The 19,831-nt window shown below is 43.1% G+C and overlaps 3 protein-coding genes and 1 long non-coding RNA gene across 4 annotated transcripts in view; 2 read left to right on the top strand and 2 right to left on the bottom strand.

The window, feature by feature from the left end:
- The window catches only part of LOC116579132 (zinc finger protein 11-like), a 1,039,038-nt gene that overhangs the window by 620,940 nt on the left and 398,267 nt on the right, over positions 1–19,831 (bottom strand).
- LOC116579165 (putative protein ZNF720) overlaps positions 1–19,831 on the top strand; it is a 794,777-nt gene that overhangs the window by 539,495 nt on the left and 235,451 nt on the right. The gene's annotated exons all lie outside the window — the stretch shown is intronic.
- Positions 1,233–18,734, top strand: LOC116579178. The gene is made up of 3 exons (XR_004281162.1): positions 1,233–1,243; positions 4,652–4,654; positions 18,664–18,734. It is a non-coding gene; the product is annotated as an uncharacterized LOC116579178 (long non-coding RNA).
- LOC116579168 (putative protein ZNF720) lies at positions 11,059–17,313 on the bottom strand. Its single transcript, XM_032324164.1, has 3 exons — positions 17,109–17,313; positions 12,046–12,172; positions 11,059–11,168 (listed from the first exon to the last, which is right to left on the bottom strand). Exons 1-3 carry the CDS (start codon positions 17,121–17,123, stop codon positions 11,059–11,061), a joined length of 252 nt encoding a protein of 83 aa, XP_032180055.1. The 5' UTR covers positions 17,124–17,313.

The following is a 19,831-nucleotide window of genomic DNA, read 5'->3' on the forward strand; positions in this document are numbered from 1 at the left end:
CTCCATCAAGTTTCTTACTACTGTTTCCATTTTATCTCTGACCTTGCTCTTATCTGCTGGTTTTCCTTTGGATAAATTCTTTCATCTTGGCATTTCTCTAAGTCTCTACTTGCCTCTGTCCATTAGAAAAGTCAGTGATGTGTCGTTGTATCCTTCAGACCAGTGGTCTGCAGAGTCTCTCCTTGCCTGCTATGGGCAGTGTTTGGTCCCTGGCCTGAATGTTGCCAGTTTGAACTAGGTGAGCTCTGCTCCAATTGTGAAAGGAGACCTGACATCAACTCCACCAGGACTGCAGCCCTGCGGAATCCCTGCTCAGGAGACGAGATGTGGACAGGGGATGACCTTGCTTAGCCTGAGGCAAGCCTCACTGAGAAGCTTAGTCTCCTCAGATCACAGGGGGTGAGGCCTGGTGCAAGCAAGACAGACAGCCAGTGTCCTCACTAAGTGGGGCTCAGTCTTCATACTACAGGACAGGAGAGGGCGCTCATGTTTTGGAAGCCACATGTCACTGAATGTTTCCTCTCAGGAATGTGCTCCTAGACTACTGAATACTCTCCCCACTGTGCACCCCAGGTGTTCTTCAGATGACTGTTTCCACAACTGGTGCCCCCAGGTTGTTTGCCAGCCTTCTCTCCAAGATCACCAGGTGTCTTCTTGATTCTATCCCATCCAAACTTGCTGACCATTAAACCTCCAGGTTTTAAGATGTGCTGGTTCCAAGAACTCATGAAATTCAGCCCTTCTCCCTCTCCAAGCCAATGGCTTTGGGAAACCTCCTTAGGCATCCCCTGAGTGCTCCTCTATCATGACACCGACCACACAATGGGGGCTCCCTGCCCTCTACAATGCTATACTCCTTTCCTCCCTAAACCATGTCTCCACACTATCTCCATCTTCCATGTGGCCTTTTTTCTATTATTACTTGAGGAGTTTCTCCTGTCACTCTTCAGCCCAATGTCTGGGGAATTTAGGATGACTTGACTTTTCCCTAGTGGTGCTCATCACAGGACAAATGCATCTAGGACCCTCCTACGCCACTGCCATTTCTTCTCCTAGAAATTAGGAGAATTAATTATTTTAATCCTGTTAAAACTCATATGGATTTTATAAAGCTGGTACACAAACCAACACATTAAAAATTAGTTATGTTTCTACACAACAAAGAACAATTCCCAAAACAGAGACATCATACATTTATGGCAAACCCCCCAATAAATGCTTCCAATTTAACATAAGGGTAGAGGTCAAACCAGAAACAATGAAAAGTGCAATATACTCTGCAGGAATCCTAGTTACCTAACCTATAGTTAGGTTTCCTAGGAAACCTAACTATATTCTTTCACTGGAATAATTGAAACACAATAAATCTTGAAATGATCTACACAAAATGCAATCTCTACCAAAACTCCAATGTTATTTTTGCACAAAGCTCAAAATCCATCCTAAATTTACGTGGATGTCATGGGATAACCCATACCCAAAATAATCTGTAAAGTGAAGAGAATATATCCTGATTTATGGCATACAAGGCAGAGATATCAAACTAATGTCCTACAGACATGACGTCCAGAGTAGAATAATGGAGGAGTCTGGCTGAGCTAGATTTGCACGTCACCAATGTTAATGTAAATGACAATGAACTCAAAAAGATCCTGTTATAATTTATAGTCTGATTTGGATGTTTGGGTGGCGTCTGAGCTTCTACTTTTTGCACATGTGCCACTGATCAACACTGCATGCTCCGCTCAAAATTCCAGGACTGAATCACAATAGTTTCAAAGGTTCCTAAAAAGGGGGCAGAGCATCCAGGTGAGTATGGAGTCCTTCGCTTCCCTTCACTCTTCATTCAAGCCAACCCTACTCCTGCATAACAAACTTAACCCAATCACTCTTCTCTGGACCTCCTCTTATTTTTCTTTCTTCAATTTCCCCTACCACCATATTTATGGAAATAGCTCGCTCCTTCACAAGAAATGCAGGTGCAAATTGCTTCTGTGTGCAACACTGGGTTTTGTACCTTGGACCTCACTGCATCCATGGCCTTTATCAATTTCAAGTTTCCCCTGCATTTTTACTAATACCCATGGTCAGGCTACAGGAACACTTCTTTGAACCTAGGCTTCCCTCTGAAAACCGACTTTGCCTAAAATAAGCAGCTTTACAACCTGGTTGCACTTTATGGTCTTCCCCAAAAAATCCACTTTCAAAGAAAAGCCTTCCTGACGTTCCTCAGTGGTGAGAGGAGAGAGACCAAATTCAAGGAAATGGAGTTAAGAAGCTCTCACAGAAATGATTGTTCTTCCATGGACAGCCTGACCTGCTCTTCCTGGGCTGCCTGTGAGGACCACAGGCTCTTCTTGGTCTTCTAGTTCCCTTCTTTGCTCTGCTGGGCACATGCTTCTCTTTCCCTGTCCCTTCCCTTCTACATTAAGGAACGTTTATCTCAACAGTGATACAGATCAGTTTGCTTTCCTAGGACTTTATCCTACTGTGAGTACTTAGGATTAGCCTCTTTGGAAGAGTAGGTTTAGTTTTCTTTACCTGCAACTTCCTAAGATAATATAGTAATCTACACATGTATATGCTTCTTGATATCCATCTTGATTTCCTTTCTATTAATATAAACATTAAAATGTCCCATTATAGTAGGTGTAAAACATGGGGATTCAACAACACTATAGGTGATACTATACTCACCAATAGTAGCTAACTACAATCTAGCACCATCAAATGCTATGGGAAAACCATTGGAGGAGGTCCCTGCATTCTTTTCACCCCACGGAAGCCTGTACTTCCCATTCCCACTTCCTCATGTTGCCCATCATCCTTCTCCATTCCACACTGGTAACATTCAGGCTATTCATTGTATTTGTGTCTCTTTCAGCTTTTCTCTTTGTATCTTGTCATTTGTGTTGTGGTATGTGGTTTGACCCACAAGGTGTTATGTGATGTGAACTAAGTGACATACAAATACTGTACATATTCACTTATGTGTACAACCAAAACAACAACTTAAATGAACAAACAAGAAACAGACCTACGAATGTCTATTTTGTTTTGAATAAAGTACACGGATAATCTTAATAAATATAAAAATTCCAAGATGATGGGGTCCCTGGGTGGCTCAGTGGGTTAAAGCCTCTGCCTTCATCTCAGGTCATGATCCCAGGGTGCTGGGATGGAACCCAACGTCGGGATCTCTGCTCTGCGGGGAGCCTCTGCTTCCTCCTTTCTCTCTCTGTCTGTTTCTCTGCCTACTTGTGACCTGTCTGTCAAATAAATAAATAAAATCTTTAAAAATAAATAAATAAATCCATCTAAAAAAAAATTCCAAGATGACACACATTTTATACTGTAACCCGTTGGTCTGTAACAGTGTTCCAATACTGGCAGAAGACCAGAGGTTCCCAGGTTGAAATTCAAGTGTCTTATGGCTCACGACACAGCAAACATCATAAACATCTTCATCACACTAATTCCACTGGCCAACCGCCCACCCCCAACTCATACAGGGACACACTGTACATGCAGTGGGTTTGTGTTAAAGACTCTGAGCATAGGAAACCCCAGTATCTTCAAGGAACATCTAGCATATATGCCCAATCATTGGCCATGAAAATAGCCCATCTGTTTTCCTGTACAATAAACTCACCTGTCCTCGACCCCAGATCAAGATGATATCACTATACTACCAAGCTTTCTCATTCACAAATATGAATGGAATGACCATTATAACTAAAACATCAATCAAGGAAATGCTCATGCAGATCACGAGGTCACCACATGACTTCAAGGAAGAATGACAATACTGTATAAAGCACATGTGTGATTTGTCTCAGATAGCCACCACAGTACAGATACATTTTCCTTCATGATTTGCTGCTTACCTGGTGCTGCTGTACAGTCACATGCAGGGTAAATCCCAAAGTCAATGTACCTGGAAGGTCTGACTTTAAAAATATTCCAACCATTGGCCATAGGGCCAACTGTGAAAGTCTGGAAGATACCCAAGATGCACACTGTAACACCAAAGACACATTCCTGGAAACCCTGTGAACCTAACAAAGTAGCATTCATCCAGTGTCACGGTAGAAATCTTTCAACCAAAAGCTGTCAGTGTGGGTGGGAGTCCATTACAGACCAATGTCCACTGATTGCCTATTCCCCTGTTTAGATGAACCTACCTGGCTAAGGGGAATTGTCAGCACCTGTGACTGACTTGGGTGTCCAGCCAATGCTCTGAACTAGGGCATTCTCTGTTCTTTGTCTGGGTAGCTATGCATGTTCTAAGTCACTTCACATGGCTGACCCTATCCTCCATTCCTGCACCATTAGACACCTGAACAGAGACCCTAGACAACCTCAGAGCCTCTCTTACAGGCTTCTTGGGAGAAAACCAAGCCAGCAGCACTGACCAAGCATTTAGCATAAACTCTTGCTCTGCATGAGTAGGAAGCCTCATCAGTGAATCTGGCCAGCCTCAGAGCCCAGTCTACAGTCCTTGCCCTGCAACAGAGAATGGCCTTCAGTCCTGCCACATGTTCAGCATCACCTGTGTATCTCACTACATTACCCACGGGCTACTACCTTTCCTGAAGAAACCATCTATGAATGTTTCCCCAGATATAGGGTTGCAAGGTCTAGTCCCCAGAAAGTCACCTGAGACTGGGTAAGAAAGGAAAGGTGGTGGGTTGCACCCCAGAGCAACTGACATGGTAATAGAAGGCTGGGCACAGGGCTCCATATTTAAAGTGTTCCCAGTGATTCTGACCAGACAAAATTTGACCACCTCTGCAGGAACTAAGTCAGAACACACACCTGGCTGGTTCTCACTGGTATTGTTTGGCAGCCTTATTCGTCTTCAACATTTACTCTGTCATGTGACATCTTTAAGATATGCCCACCACGTTTAAATCAACTAATACCCCCTCTCCACACACTCCATGCATCTGGGCCTCAAAGAGTACAGTTATCTCTGTCATCCAATAGCAACTGGTCCTCGGGACATCAGGGAATACATTACATCATGAAAAAAGCATCGGATGTCCTAGACAGCTGCATTTTCCAGAAAGGCATCTCTGTCCCACTTGTTCATCCTGACTAACTTCCTTAGGCCTTGCAGTGACCAAAGGGACCTCTCTACCACATCTTTGTTCACATTTCAAGACTTTGCCATATTTCATTTCCACAGCACTTACCTTCCTCTCAAACTGTCGCAACATCATGTTTTATATGTACTCACAGCTTCCAGTGCCAAGTGCCTGAACTAATTCTGTGGCCCAGTGATGGATTTTTGCTTCTCTTCTAGTGCAGTGGTGACAAAATTGTATTTAAAACATACATAGGCCTCACATGATCCTGTTATCAACCATTTACAGTGGCATTAGAAAACTTCAAGCTACCCCTAAGGCTAAGCAAGGGCCTGCCTGGCTTAGGTGGGAGGGGGAGTGGAGTGACAATGAGGTTTCCAGAACACAGGGGGGAAAGTCAGCTGTGATGCCTCCATCACTGAAATAGAGATGGGACAGAAGAACTGGACAGGATTTGGGAAGAAAGAAAGTACAATTTTTCTTTCTAGACTCAGAGTCAGTAGTGTAGTCTTGGACGGGGTCCTCTCCACAGATGAAGAATGCAGGCCAATGTTTCAGCCTAGATCTGTTTCATCTCTTCCATTGGGCTGCTCCATCACTCCTAACAAAACACTGTCTTCTGTTTAAGTTAGAACATCTACTCAGCACCCAGCCCTATCCCATCTTTGTTTCCTTCAAGTAAGTGTTAAAAAACAAAACAAAACAGGATTTGTGAAATCTCCATGTTTTCACCTAATCAAATGCTGACACTGAAGTGACCAACATGGATGACATCACTTCCTAGAAGGGAAAAGAAGAGTAACTAAGGAACTCTTCCTTTTCCAATGGCAAAGGCAGGAATGAAGTCTATCAATTTAACTACATGGAATTTATAATGCTCCCTGGAGAATTACTCTCACATTTAAATTAAACTTAGAATACCATGTCACTCCATGGAAACTCTTGTTAAAATCTCTATTGAGGTAGCTAAGTAACAGGTTGACACAGGAATAAGGAAAACAGAGTAGATCCTATAGGAATAAAACCCAGTTATGTAAGAGACAATTTGCATGAGGAGATTCTCAAACTAAGATACACCAGATGAAGGAAGCATAAATTCAATACAATACAGAGAAGAAAACTATTTCTATTATAAATCTAGAACCTCTTTGCTTGCTAAGAAATCATACTTTTCAAACTTGGAAATGACCTGGTTTGATCCAAGATTCCTTTTCCTTCTGAAGATATAGGTACACACACATATGTATGTACATGTGCTTCTTCCTACTTAGTTCTGGGACTTCAAAATCTGTCTTTAGCTTAATATGGCACATTGAAGGGACGCCTGGGTGGCTCAGTGGGTTAAAGCCTCTGCTTTCAGTTCAGGTCATGATCCCAGGGTCCTGGGATTGAGCCCCACATCGGGCTCTCTGCTCAGCAGGGAGCCTGCTTCCTCCTCTCTCTCAGCCTCTCTGCCTACTTGTGATCTCTGTCAAGTAAATAAATAAAATCTTAAAAAAAATATATGACACATTGCATTCTGTGCAGATCAAAACCCTAAATCTCTGCTTGTGTTCTCTATCCTCACAAAACAACAGGAGAAATATGCAGGGTAACATTTGATTGATAGCCCTTGAGAATTGTGTAGCTATGGCTTATCATTATTTGGGAGTGACTTTGTTCAATTAGCAATCATTGGGGAGAACCCGTGGGTCTTAGATGGTGAGCCATGGTTCAGGACAAGAGAAAGAAACTAACATTTACAAAAATCATTCCCAACAATCCTTATCAAAATCTTAGCAATAAAAAGAAATCTTATAATTTTGAAATAGAGAAATACACTCAAAACCATTCTGTGAGATCAGCAGTACCCTGGTATCAAAGCAGTATAAACAAAAGATAAAAGGCTAGTTTATCTGATGAAATTTCTGCTACTCTGGCTTTCTTTGGACATCCATATACAAGTACAAAAGAGAGTCAAGAGGAAAAATGAATCACACTGAAAGTAATTGTCCCTCTCTAAAGATCCATCTGCCCCTGAATCCTTTCAGGTCTGCTAACTAATACAGTTAACAATTGAATAATATGCTTTTCATCAACAGTGGTCCACTTAGACACAGAGAAGTTTGCTTGATAATCAAGTGCACAACGGTAAATGTATTTTCACTATGATTGCCTTCATATTTTATTTCTTCAAATTACTTCCTTATAAAACTATGGTATATACAGCAGACCACATACAAAGAATGGGACAACTCATGACATGTTGTAATTAACCCACCCAACACCACAGATGAAGAGAGACTTTTGAAACACAATGGCAGGGGCACCTAGATGGCTCAGTGGGTTAAGCCTCTGCCTTTGGCTCAGGTCATGTTCTCAGGGTCCTGGGATTGAGCCCCCCATCCAGCTCTCTGTTCAGCAAAGAGCCTGCTTCTCCCTCTCTACCTGCCTCTTCGCCTACTTATAACCTCTCTCTGTCAAATAAACAAACAAACAAACAAACAAACAAATAAATCTAAAAAGAAACACAATGGCAAATCCACTTCATCTTGTGCAAGAGCCCCTAGAATATCACTAGGAGGATTCTCAGCAGTCCGAAGAGCAATGGGGCCTGGCATAACGTACTCAGGTACTCAAAGATTGAAAAATAGCCACCAACAATACGTTACCGAGCAAAATTATTTCCCACGGAGGCAGAAACGAGGACACTCCCACGTAAAAACCCCTCTAATCTTACCAGTAGATCTATCCCACAAGAACCATTAAAGGAAGTCTTTCTAGATGAAATAAAAGGATTCTACCCAGAAACTGCAACCACACGAGAACACAGAGCTCTCCGCTGAACGTAAATACGTAGACAATTACACAAACGTGCTGTGTTCAAATGAGATACCCAGTCACATTTATTTCTGCTACAGAGTTTGCTTTTGGGGGAAAAAAAAAGAAGAATAAAAATCACAAATGTGGGTAATAATGGATCCAACATAAAAGGATTTGTGATGTTGGTAACAATGTCGGGAGGGTGTGCAGGTGTGGAGACAGGAAGAAGAATTTTCTATTTCTACTTAGAAATAGAAAATTTTCTATTTCTATTTCTGTTTTAGGGGTGCCTGGGTGGCTCAGTCAGTTGAGCCTCTGCCTTCAGTTCAGTTCAGGATCTCAGGGTCCTGGGATCAAGACCCACCCCGGGCTCTCTGCTCAGCGGGGAGCCTGCTTTCCTCTCTCTCCCTGCCTACCTCTCTGCCTACTTGTGATCTATCTCTCTGTCAAATAAATAAATAAAATATTTTTAAAATAAAAAATATATAAAAGGTTCATTTTACAGCTAAGTTGTTTTAATGAATCTCTAAGGTTACCACAATGAAAGTACTCATAGAAGATGCATAACTCAATGACAAAGGTACCAATACATATCATGGGTATTAATCCTACAATTAATTAGATAAAGTATATCTTTTGTATTTCATACCAAAACAGAAGTATATACAGAAGTATTAAATGTTGAAAACTACTCTGAATTCAATAAAAGTATTTCTCTCATGCAGAGAATAAAAATTCACCCACAAATACATGATGAAATCAATTCCATGTGGATGACAACTCACCTAGACATGGAACGACATTCACTGCCCACTCACCAAGGAGACAGAAAGTAGGGGTAACACAGTATATATGTGTGACATACAAACACAAGACAAAAACACACAGAATTTTCCAGCAAAAAGCATAAAGCTCATTCTTTTTTGAGTTATACTCACATGGTCTTGAAATATGCTGAAATATACTGAGCTGAAAATTCTCTTCTTCTAACAACCTGCACAGATAAAACCCAACCCACACCTAGCTAATGTCGTGAATGAGCCAGACAAGGAAGCACATTCTTAGGAAATTACCAAGAGTAAGAGAGTAAGAGAGTAAGAGAAAACTCAACCCACGAAATTCTAAATAAAACACTGATGTATAACAGAGAAGGAAAACTTCTATATTACCATAATTTTGAACTGTGTCCACGTACCCATGAAAATCAAGCAATTGAGTAGCATGTCTTCATGGACTATAATATTGTGAAGAATTCTCATTGAAGTCAATCATAAAGAGGTGTAAATGAGAATTTTAGGAACACTTAAAAAGCTTGAAAGACGTGCATTATGGTATTAATATATTTGTTCTCCTCCACAGAATGTAACCCTATAGTCCATTCCGTTACGACAGAGAAAAGAAACAACATCTTCATTTCTGAATAAATAAACAGCATAGATGGTGAAAATATGCTGAGACACACTGTATATTATATTAATATTTGGAGCTAAATTCTGATGCATTCTGAGGAAAGAAGAAGAAAAAGCTCATGATTAATTTCCCATGAAGCAACACTGAATTACTGAACACAAGGATTTTTCCACACATGGAGGTTTAGGGTACCTGGGGGCTCAGTCAGTGAAGCATCTTCCTTCCATTCAGGTCATGATCTCAGGGTTCTGGGATCCAGCCCCACACTGGGCTCCCTGCTCAGCAGGGACTGGGCATCTCCCTCTCCTTTTGCCCTTCCCCTCCATACTCATTCTCTCTCTCTCTCTCTCTCTCTGTCTCAAAGAAATAAAATTTTTAATCAAACTATATGGGAGTGGGGCGCCTGGGTGGCTCAGTGGGTTAAAGCCTCTGCCTTCAGCTCAGGTCATGATCCCAGGGTCCTGGGATTGAGCCCCGCATCTGGGCTCTCTGCTCAGCAGGGAGCCTGCTTCCCTTCCTCTCTCTGCCTACCTCTCTGCCTACTTGTGATCTCTCTCTCTGTCAAATAAATAAATAAAAATCTTAAAAAGAATATATGGGAGTATTACTAATTGTCTAACTCACTTCTTTTTTTTATGATTTTATTTATTTATTTGAAAAGACAGAGGGAGAGAGAGTGAGTGAGCACAGGCAGACAGAGTGGCAGGCAAAGGCAGAGGGAGAAGCAGGCTCCCTGCCGGGCAAGGAGCCCGATGTGGGACTCGATCCGAGGACGCTGGGACCATGACCCGAGCCGAATGCAGCTGCTCAACCAACTGAGCCACCCAGGCATCCCTCTAACTCACTTCTTATAAAGCACATGTCCATGTCGTATCAGGACATTTGATGTAAAAAATTCAAAGATAAATCTCATATAGAACTAAATAGAAAGTGAAAACACACAGGACAAAGTTACAAGAAGTTCATGGAAGAATCATACAATGATGCAATTTTTAAAAAATAAGGTAATAGATGAGAATTTCTTAAAGGCTACAAGTTCAAGTTCTAATGTGCTAGTTCCCCAATATCATTTGTTATGTCGGAATTCTAATACACAAATAGAGACATTACAGTGTTTCACCACTTAGGAATGGAACTCATAGAGCAGAGATTTCTATACGGGGAAAAAAAGGAAAGAAAGAAAAAGAAAAAAGACCATTCGAAGGGAAATAAAGCAATACATTTTCTCATTTTAGGGCATTGCTTTGTTATCTGATGAAGTTATTGAAACTGAATTTTGTAAGACTAAGATTTTAGCCTCCATACCTTAGAAAGCATAAGCCAGAACACGTTAAAAATCTGTCTCCAGTGTTCCGGGAATTTCCCCACCAAACCCCAGTGTGCATACAACTACCCTGACCTACTTGTCCCATAATGAAAACCGGAATGTACAAAGGCCATAGCGTACAGGTCCTCAGCAATAGGATGCCTTCCTCAGGGACCTCAAAACAATAAAAAGCTCTCAGATTTATTTTGAAGGAGAGTCTCCTGGCTCTCCCTATTGATGTGATGGACCATCACTGGAGCTGAAGGAGAATCCCTAGAGAAATCTAAGAACTTGATCATATTGGAGAGCAGATGTTCCTCTGGGAGAGAGAAAAAAAAGTAACTGGGCATGTCTCCAACTAATCTTCATTCAAGGAGAGCTACTCAAACCACTGCATAAGGTATACCTTCCTCCTTCAGACTTGGACCTCCCCTCTGTCATCTGCCTCATTCATTCCCACCTACCCGGATGGAAGCCTCCGGTCTCCTTTCTCTTCATATCCCAGAGCCGGTTGTCTTGCTCCAAAAACATGATCAGGTCTGGCTTTGACACAGTGAGACCTGTTTATGAGGAAAAAGGAAAACGACTATTGCTGCCAATTCTAACTTTCCATCAGGCTTGTGTTCAGGAGAGAAGAGATGATATTGTACAATCCTAGAAAGTGGTTTCCCAAAAACTGTTCCCCAACAGTCCCTTCAGAACACACAGGAGGTGGGGCACCTGGGTGGCTCAGGGGTAAGCCTCTTCCTTCACCTTAGGTCATGATCTCAGGGTCCTGGGATTGAGCCCCACATCAGGCTCTCTGCTTGGCAGGGAGCCTGCTTTCCCCCCTTTCTCTGCCTGACTCTCTGCCGACTTGTCATCTTTCTCTGTCAAATATGTAAACAAAGTCTTAAAAAAAAAAAAAAAGAACTCACAGGAGGAATTTGCAATGTTCACATGATAATCAGCAGAGGAAACTTCAGTTTAAGATGTGAGCAGCAGGGGTGCCTGAGTGGCTCAGTGGTTGGGGGCTCTGCCTTCGGCTCAGGTCATGATCCCAGGGTCCTGGGATCAAGCCTCACGTCAGGCTCTCTGCTCAGCCTGCTTCCTCCTCCTCTCTCTCTCTCTGCCTGCCACTCTGCCTACTTGTGATCTGTCTGTCAAATAAAAAAAAAAATCTTAAAAAAAAAAAAAAGATGTGAGCACCAACATTCTATGTCACTAAAGGTTGAGAACTGCCACTCATCTACACAAGCAATGATGTTTCCTTGAGGAAGGAGAAGCTAAGGCTGAGAAAAAAACATTATGAAAATTTTTCTCTCCATCTACTTATTTCCCTTTCTGCCTGGATCTGAATTCTAGTTATTACAAGAGAAATCCCCCAAAATACAGTCTTCACAGGAAGTAATAAAACCCTGAGTGTGGTTAGGGAAATCTGGAAGGAGCCTTCCTCACCCAAGAAGAGGAGGTGTCCGTAGTTCTCCAACATCACATCCCTGTACAGTTGCTGCTGAGAGTGGGTCAGATGTCCCCACTCCTCCTCAGAGAATTGTATGGCCACATCCCTGAAGGTCAGCTGTCCCTGCAATAAATACCACAGTCACCAAGTGTCCACTGACACAGTTCATGTTTCCTAAGATAAAATTTGGTCAGTGGGGAGCCTGCTTCTCCTCTCTCTCTCTCGGCCTACTTGTGATCTCTGTTGTCAAATAAATAATAATAATAAAAATCTTAAAAAAAATAAGCACCTATGGGGCAGGGGGCTGCCTGGTTGAGAACTTTCACTCCTTTCACTCCCAGAAATCAACTCTATCCACAACAAAGCGGTGACAGCCCTCCTTATCCAGCGCAAAGTGTTGGGATGTGAGAGGAACCAATGGTCAAGATATTCTAGACATGTTTCTGATGTGAAATATTGGGGTTCTGTAGTAAATTATGAAGAAAGGATTGTTGAGATACCCGTGGTACAACAACTGTGGTCCTAACACAAGGAGAGAGGAACGTGAGCAGTGACTTTGCCCAAATTGACAGGTATTGCAGGCATGTCTGATGGCAACTATGTGGCTTGGCTTCTGGCCTGAAGAGGCCACTAAAAGTTCAACCTAGAGATTCCTTATAAGAAGTTCCAGCAAAGCAGATTCTAAAAGATCTATATAATCACTCAGTTCTTACTGAGCTTGTGTAAATAATTAGGCCAAGTTTGTTAAAACTGGACTTGTTTTTCAAATAAATTAGTCCCAATATGTCTATCTCTGGAAATGAGGGTTATTTTAGAGAGAATTTTTTTTTAATAACACACCTTTATGGATGTTAAATTCTAGATTTGATTGTCTTTAAAATGTTTGTTTACCTAAGGTAGACAACTCGAGGTAAACTTCAGAGAAGTTACACAATAGCTCGATTACATGATCTTGCCTAATATTCTGAAGAAATAGTAACAGAACCCATTGGGAACATAGCTTAAATATTTAAACAAATGGAAAAATAAAATTGATTTCCCCAAAATTACATAACTTAAATTTCACCTTGTGTGTGGATGGAATAATGAAATTGCCTAAAAGCCAGCATACTGCACTCAATAGCATCAACTACGGACTTGTGGAGATAATGTATGACCCCATTTTATGACTGGATTGGATGATGATTGGGGGACTCCCCTTATCTCGTGACAAGTTTTCTCCCACTTGCCAATGATCCTCTGTAATCAGGATATCGTTAAGGCTGGAACACTCAAAGGGCTTCTTAATGGTTTCATCCCTTAGTCATATTTATCCTAGAAGCCACCTGAGGTGCAGTTGCAAACAGATGCTTTAGCTAAGCATAGAACAGCCCTCCTCATAAAAAGAGCCTCAAAGCTCACTATGGCACAGTCCCTGACTGTAATGACTTCACATCAGGTCCAGATTTGTCTTAGAAGCCAAAGGCACCAATGGATGATGGGGGCCGACTTATTAAATACTGGGCTACACTTACAGATATGCCAGAAATAATACTTAAAACTTGTCCAACTTTAAACCTAGTTACCCATATGCCTGAACCTGATCACTGTACTTCTTTCTCTGTAGAGCAAAAATGTTCAGACGTTATTGATCTTGCTTACACTGTTTGGCCAGATTTAAGATGTCCCTGTTAAAAATACAAATGACAGCTGATTTACTGATGACAATACTTTTCATAAAAAGAATAAGAAAAGCTAAGTGTGCCATAGTGCTCACTAGCACTTTGCAATTGCCAAAGCCTTACAAATAAACATTAATATTGACTCCAAATATGCCTTCCTGGTACTACATGCCCATGGAGCTATTTGGAAGGAAAGGGGATTGCTGTCAAGCCATAACTCCCCAATCAAATCTGGGCCTAAGTTACAAAACCCTCCTTATCGCTATACTGAGGATGGCATATGTCAAATCTGGGATACATATTTGTGGCTCACACCCACTATTGCACAGCTCAATCAAAAGGCACTTTAATGCCGGGAACAAAGAAATCATACATATGATACTTGGGTAAATAACACACAACATCTGGGATGGCTATCATTAGAAATGTGTTCCCAGTGGGACGCCTGGGTGGCTCAGTTGGTTAAGCCGCTGCTTTTGGCTCAGGTCATGATCCCAGCGTCCTGGAATTGAGTCCCACATTGGTCTCCTTGATCGGCAGGGAGCCTGCTTCTCCCTCTGCCTCTGCCTGCCACTCTGTCTGCTTGTGCTTGCTCTCTCCCTCTCTCTGACAAATAAATAAATTCTTAAAAAAAAAAAAAGAAAGAAATGTGTCCCCAAATAATACTACTCCAAGCTACTGACTGGTTTGCTACTGTTTGGGTATGGCGACCTGCCATTAGATAGCCAGCTCCAAACGGAACCCACTGGATCTGTGGAACTAACCTGTGGCCCTGCCTTCCTCCAGAATGTACAGGTCCCTATACCTTAGGATTTGCCTGGATTCATGGGCGCATTACTAAAACCATAGCCACTCCAGCTAATCTCCCCCATTTAAAGCAAAGATGGACACGATCTGTTTTTAAATGGTACGGTCACTTAACATCCATTTTGGCTCCATCTGTGGGACTAGAGGGTGTCATTTGGCATGTCGAAGCCCTTAATACATATACTACAAAGGCACTCAGTGATTCACTAAATAGCATCTCCTTACTTAGTATCAAAGTCTCACAGATACACAAGGCAGTCCTACAAAATAGAATGGCCTTAGATGTCCTGACAGCAGCACAGGATGGCACATGAGCAATTATCAAAACAGAATGTTGCATGTTCATCCCAGACTATCACAAAAATGTCACAGGACTAATACAAGATATGAATACCCAGAATAAGGCTCTACAAGATCCTTCTCTCCCCCTCAGTGATTGGTTAAGTTCCTGGTTTAAAGGAGGACTATGGCCAAAAATTAAAAATCTCCTTTTCGGGCTTCTCATTCTATAGCCTTATTAATCTTTATGTGTTGCCTTGTTCATTGTTCCTCTACTTGGTGCCAAGACTCCTTTGCTGCAATGACTTCACGATGATCCTTACCACACACAGAGACACTTCTTCACTGTCAGCCCTGGATTCAGCTGCCTCCATCTTCTGTAACTACCCTCCACATTCCTCAACTGATCAATGCTGACCCAACTAGGTAGGGACAGTTCTACACCCCTATTCAGCAGGATGAAGTTACAGAAGATGAAATTTTCCATGTTCAATTACCTTAAAGATTTAAGGGTCAAAATTGTTCAGGGGGGAATGATGAGGGAGCAGGAGGCTGGCTGAGGACAAAGCAAAAGCTGGCACCTTGCAGCCCCTCTCCGCCTGCTACCCTCTGTAGTATGTGTAACTTTCCTCAGGCACCCCTGGCTGCCCTAAAAGGAAAACAAAGAGTTAACTTGCCGAGATCACAATCCTGCAAGACAGGAGTCTCCCTCCATCTACAAATGTCCTAGTGATTTATAACAGAGAAGCTATCTTACCAATAGCCCAATTTCCAGCGGCAAATAACTCAGTTCCTCAAGCCCTAATGTCGCCCTCCCCTCCATAAAAACTGAAGAAGGCTGAGGTAGAAGGTAATGTAAATAAAGCTAAATTTCTTCTAAACCTAAATCTCAGTAGCAAGGATGTTTGATAGGAGGAATGTGACACTCCCCAGGAAACTCCCAATTGTCTTGTTAGTGCCTCATTAGAGGGGAAAAAGGCCTTGGCTTGACAATAACCAGACTTTCCATACCCTGACAGTCTTCTTTACCCTGATAGTCCTTCTGAACAGCCCCTTTGTCCTCACTTACCCAACTCCTGAGTATATAATCAGCCACTCCTCAGGATAGTGGGGCAGCAGCTCTTCCTGCCCACGGTCCGGTCCCTGTGCTTTAATAAACCACCATTTTGCACCAAAGATGTCTCAAGAATTCTTTCTTGGTCATCGGCTCAGGACCTCACCCCACCGAACCTCATCTATATTCTAGAACTTCATCACCTGGGAAACTGGGAGCCTGATGTGGGGCTGGATCTCAGGTCCCTGGGATCATGACCTGAGCTGAAGGCAGAAAGCAGACTCTTAGCCAACAGAACCACCCTTGGTCCCCAAGATTGATTTATATTTTAGAGGAGGTGGGGAAGTGCAGAAGAGGGAGAAAGAGACTGTCAAGAGGACTCCCCTCAGGGCACAGAACCACAATAGGGATACCAGTCCTGGACCCTCAGATCCCGACCTGAGCTGCAACCAAAAGTCCAACCTTAGCTGACAGAGCCCCCAGGCACCCTCTTCCAGTGGATTTTCAGCAGAATATCTCTTTCACGTGTTAAAGATGGAGACACACACACCCCCTTTCTTAGAATGAGAAATTTCCAAGTTTTTCTGGACTCATACCCACCAAGCTTCTGTCCGCATTTCCTTTGTGCCCGGCTGCACACAGCTGATTGAGAATCCAGATGAGGCCAAACGAGAAATGCTTTCCGTCCCTGACATACCAGGACCAGACCTCATCAGCCACAGGAATTTCAGAATCGACACCTTCCCCTCTGGATCTGCCATCACCAGAATATTGTCACTCCTTGGGGAACTTTAAGCCAAAGTGACAATGGCTGATGCACTATAGAAGTCAGGTTGGGGACAGGACAGAAGGCTCTGGGAAATAGAGAAGCATTCTAAAGACCTAACCCTGAGTATCACTTCTGACCAGGTCTTTTTTTTTTTTTTTAAGATTTTATTTATTTATTTGACAGACAGAGATCACAAGTAGGCAGAGAGGCAGGCAGAGAGAGAGAGAGAGAGGAGGAGGAGGAAGCAGGCTCCCTGCCGAGCAGAGAGCTCGATGCAGGACTCGAATCTAGGACCCCGAGATCATGACCTGAGCCGAAGGCAGCAGCTTAACCCACCGAGCCACCCAGGCGCCCCCTGACCAGGTCTTAAAAAGAGGTGAACGTGGAGGCGAGAAGAATCCGAACTTGAAGCATCCGCATCTGCAGCTTCCAAACGTGAAGGTCTGCGAAGAAACAGAGGACACGGCTCTGCGGGGACACCAGGCTCACCTGAGAACCAGCCATTTCTGCCTTCGCCTCCACCTCTAGATTCCGTCCTCACGAGGGATCTGTGGGAAATCACAGCTGCATCAGGAGAACACGCCCTGAAATCCAGCACAAGAGCTCCTTCTCCTCACACCGCTCGCCCGCGGGCAGGACTTGGAGATGCAGAAAAGGCCCAACTTCCCAGTCCTTTGTGTCAGGAGCAGCTTAGAAACTGTAAGCTCCCGTGAGGACACCCATCCCTGCATTTTCCTCACCTGCTTTGTGGGGGGGGGAGGGGGTCCCCTGCCACCGCCACTCACAACTTCAGCGTCAGCATCGGAACCGCGGGCTGCAGGGACCCGACCCTCCCAGACTCACGGAGCAGAGACCCTGTCACCTCTCCTGGACCAAAGCAGCAAATCCACTCTCAGAAACCCACCGAAAGCCCTCAGGCTCCTCCCTGGCCTCGCTGAGAATATCCTGGAGCCCTTAATTAACACAACAGTGTTGTTTTCGCCCAAACCAACTGACAGAATCTGAAGGGGAGGCCTGCAGAGAAGATCCTTCCTGAAACTCCACAGGTAACCCTGCTGGGAAGGAACTGGGGAGTGACCAGGCCAAGCAGGGGAACCAAGGCTGGGGCTGGGAGCAGACTTCAAGCCCTGCCTTCTCCACCATCAGAATTTCAGGAGACTGCCACTTTCTCCCTCTTTCTGCTACAAGAGGGAGACCACTGACAGACTGAACTTTCCAGTATAAATGCAAATGTCTCTTTCAAAGTAAACACAGGATTTCAGAGCTCTTTATTTATCTGCCTTTGATTCAAAATAACCAGCTGAAAATAATGCTCAGGCCAAAAATACATATTTTAGGGTGACAAAATATTCCCTTTCAATGTTTCTGTTCATAAGGACCTGCCACACAGTTTTCCACACTGCATTTTTTTTTTTTACCCTCCCGTCAGCAATTTACGAGAAATCTAATTCTCAGCCTTCTCAGGAAAATTGGATATTATCCTTTTTCTTTTTTTAGCCATTTCAAAAAACACTGAGTGGTTTCTCAGTGTAAAGTATGCAGTCTTCTGACAACAACTATCTTGGTGACTGTAAATGAAAACCACTTGAAAGACATCAAGTTGAACAAAGAAAAAAGAAATTAAGGCTTCAGTGGGACTCCATTTCCAAAAAAGTAACCTTTCTCTTCCCCACAGACCTCTTCTTACTTCTCAGCCCTTTGTTTCAGGAAGCTGGTTCCATCTTGACAGCATGATGAACAGGGCTGGTGGCACAGACAAATTCCTCTGGAAATTGGCCATTATCCAGCATCTCCCAGCAAACCCTTGGTCTCTTTCCCCAGGTGGGATGCAGGTTTGAAGGCCCCAACCCGCTGAGGCCTCCTTGACTGGCAAAGCAATGAAGCTCCGGCTGCCCTTGATCCCCAGCTCTGTCTGCACATTCTGTTCCGGGTCTGAAGCATGGAGGTCAGTTCACACAACAGAATCAATGTGAGGAGAGGAAAGTTTGTTTTTCCTGCGCTGTTCTCAATTCTTCGGCTGGTCTAAGACTTAAAATTATGTAAGACATTTTCAGTAGAGAAAACAATGAAGTTCTTAATTATGGGAACAAGAAAGACATGAGGCTCAAAGAGAGGATAGTTATGCCCTAATAATGGGTCCGAGATTAAAGGAGTGAGACTGATATAAAGCGAAGGTCAAGCAAAGACTTATTTCGCACCAAGCATCAAGAATCTAACTGAACCTTCAGGGATGCACCTCTTACAATAGAAGACGACACTTTTCCTTTCACAGACTAGCTTTTAAGGGCAAAGGCCATGGGGTTGGGCCTGGCCACGCACAGGTGGCCAATGAGATTGTCACACACACAGGGAACTCCACAGTGATGCTAAGACCTATTTAATTGCAGTTTACCCTAGTAGACATTTGAAGCAACCTATCACCTTGGTCAGAATTTGCCCAAAGGGTGGGGCCAGACTGCTTGGTAGCTAGGGAAACAGTATGCAACCCCCCTCTGATACTATGTCTCCACCTGGCCAGACCCACCCTTGATCTGGGCTTTATTATAGTGGAGCTGGTTTCCAGGACTTGTTTTTAAGTCAATCCCATTGGGGAAGGGGAGCAGGGACAGGTTAAATTTATTGAAAGCCTCTTACTAAATAGGTCCTTACAGATGAGTAAAGCTTTTGTGTCATGGTGACTTAAGAAGGAGGAGGTAGGATTTTGAATTTCCGAAGAGGGCATTATATTCAGAAGAGAAAGGAAAGATGAAATATTTGTTAAACAATGGTTTGTCCTCCAGGTAGGCAACTCTCCTCCTCTTCCTCCTCTTCTTCTTTTTGCAGTTTTATCTTTTTCCAATGTTCCAACATTGTTTATGCACCACACCCAGTAGTCCATGCAATACATGCCCTCCTTAATACCCACCACCAAGCTCACCCAACCCCCGACCCCATTCCCTCCATAACCCTCAGTTTCTTTTTCAAAGTCAACAGTCTCTCACACTTCATCTCCCCCTCTTATTTCCCCCAACTTACTTCTCCTCTTCTTTTCCTCCATGCTATTGTCCTCCATGCTATTCCTTATGCTCCACAAGTAAGTGAAACCATATGATGATTGATTCTCTCTGCTTGATTTATTTCACTCAGCATAATCTCCTCTAGTCCCATCCATGTTGATACAAAAGTTGGGTATTCATCCTTTCTGATGAAGGCATAATATTCCATTGTGTATA

The sequence above is a fragment of the Mustela erminea genome, chromosome 19, assembly GCF_009829155.1.
Source record: "Mustela erminea isolate mMusErm1 chromosome 19, mMusErm1.Pri, whole genome shotgun sequence".
NCBI lineage: Eukaryota > Metazoa > Chordata > Mammalia > Carnivora > Mustelidae > Mustela > Mustela erminea.

Excerpts from the sequence above, each read along its gene's own strand:
- LOC116579168 (XM_032324164.1), bottom strand. Across the intron at positions 11,169-12,045 it reads CGGACACCTCCTCTTCTTGG|GTCTCACTGTGTCAAAGCCA; the intron begins GTGAGGAAGGCT and ends CCTCATAAACAG.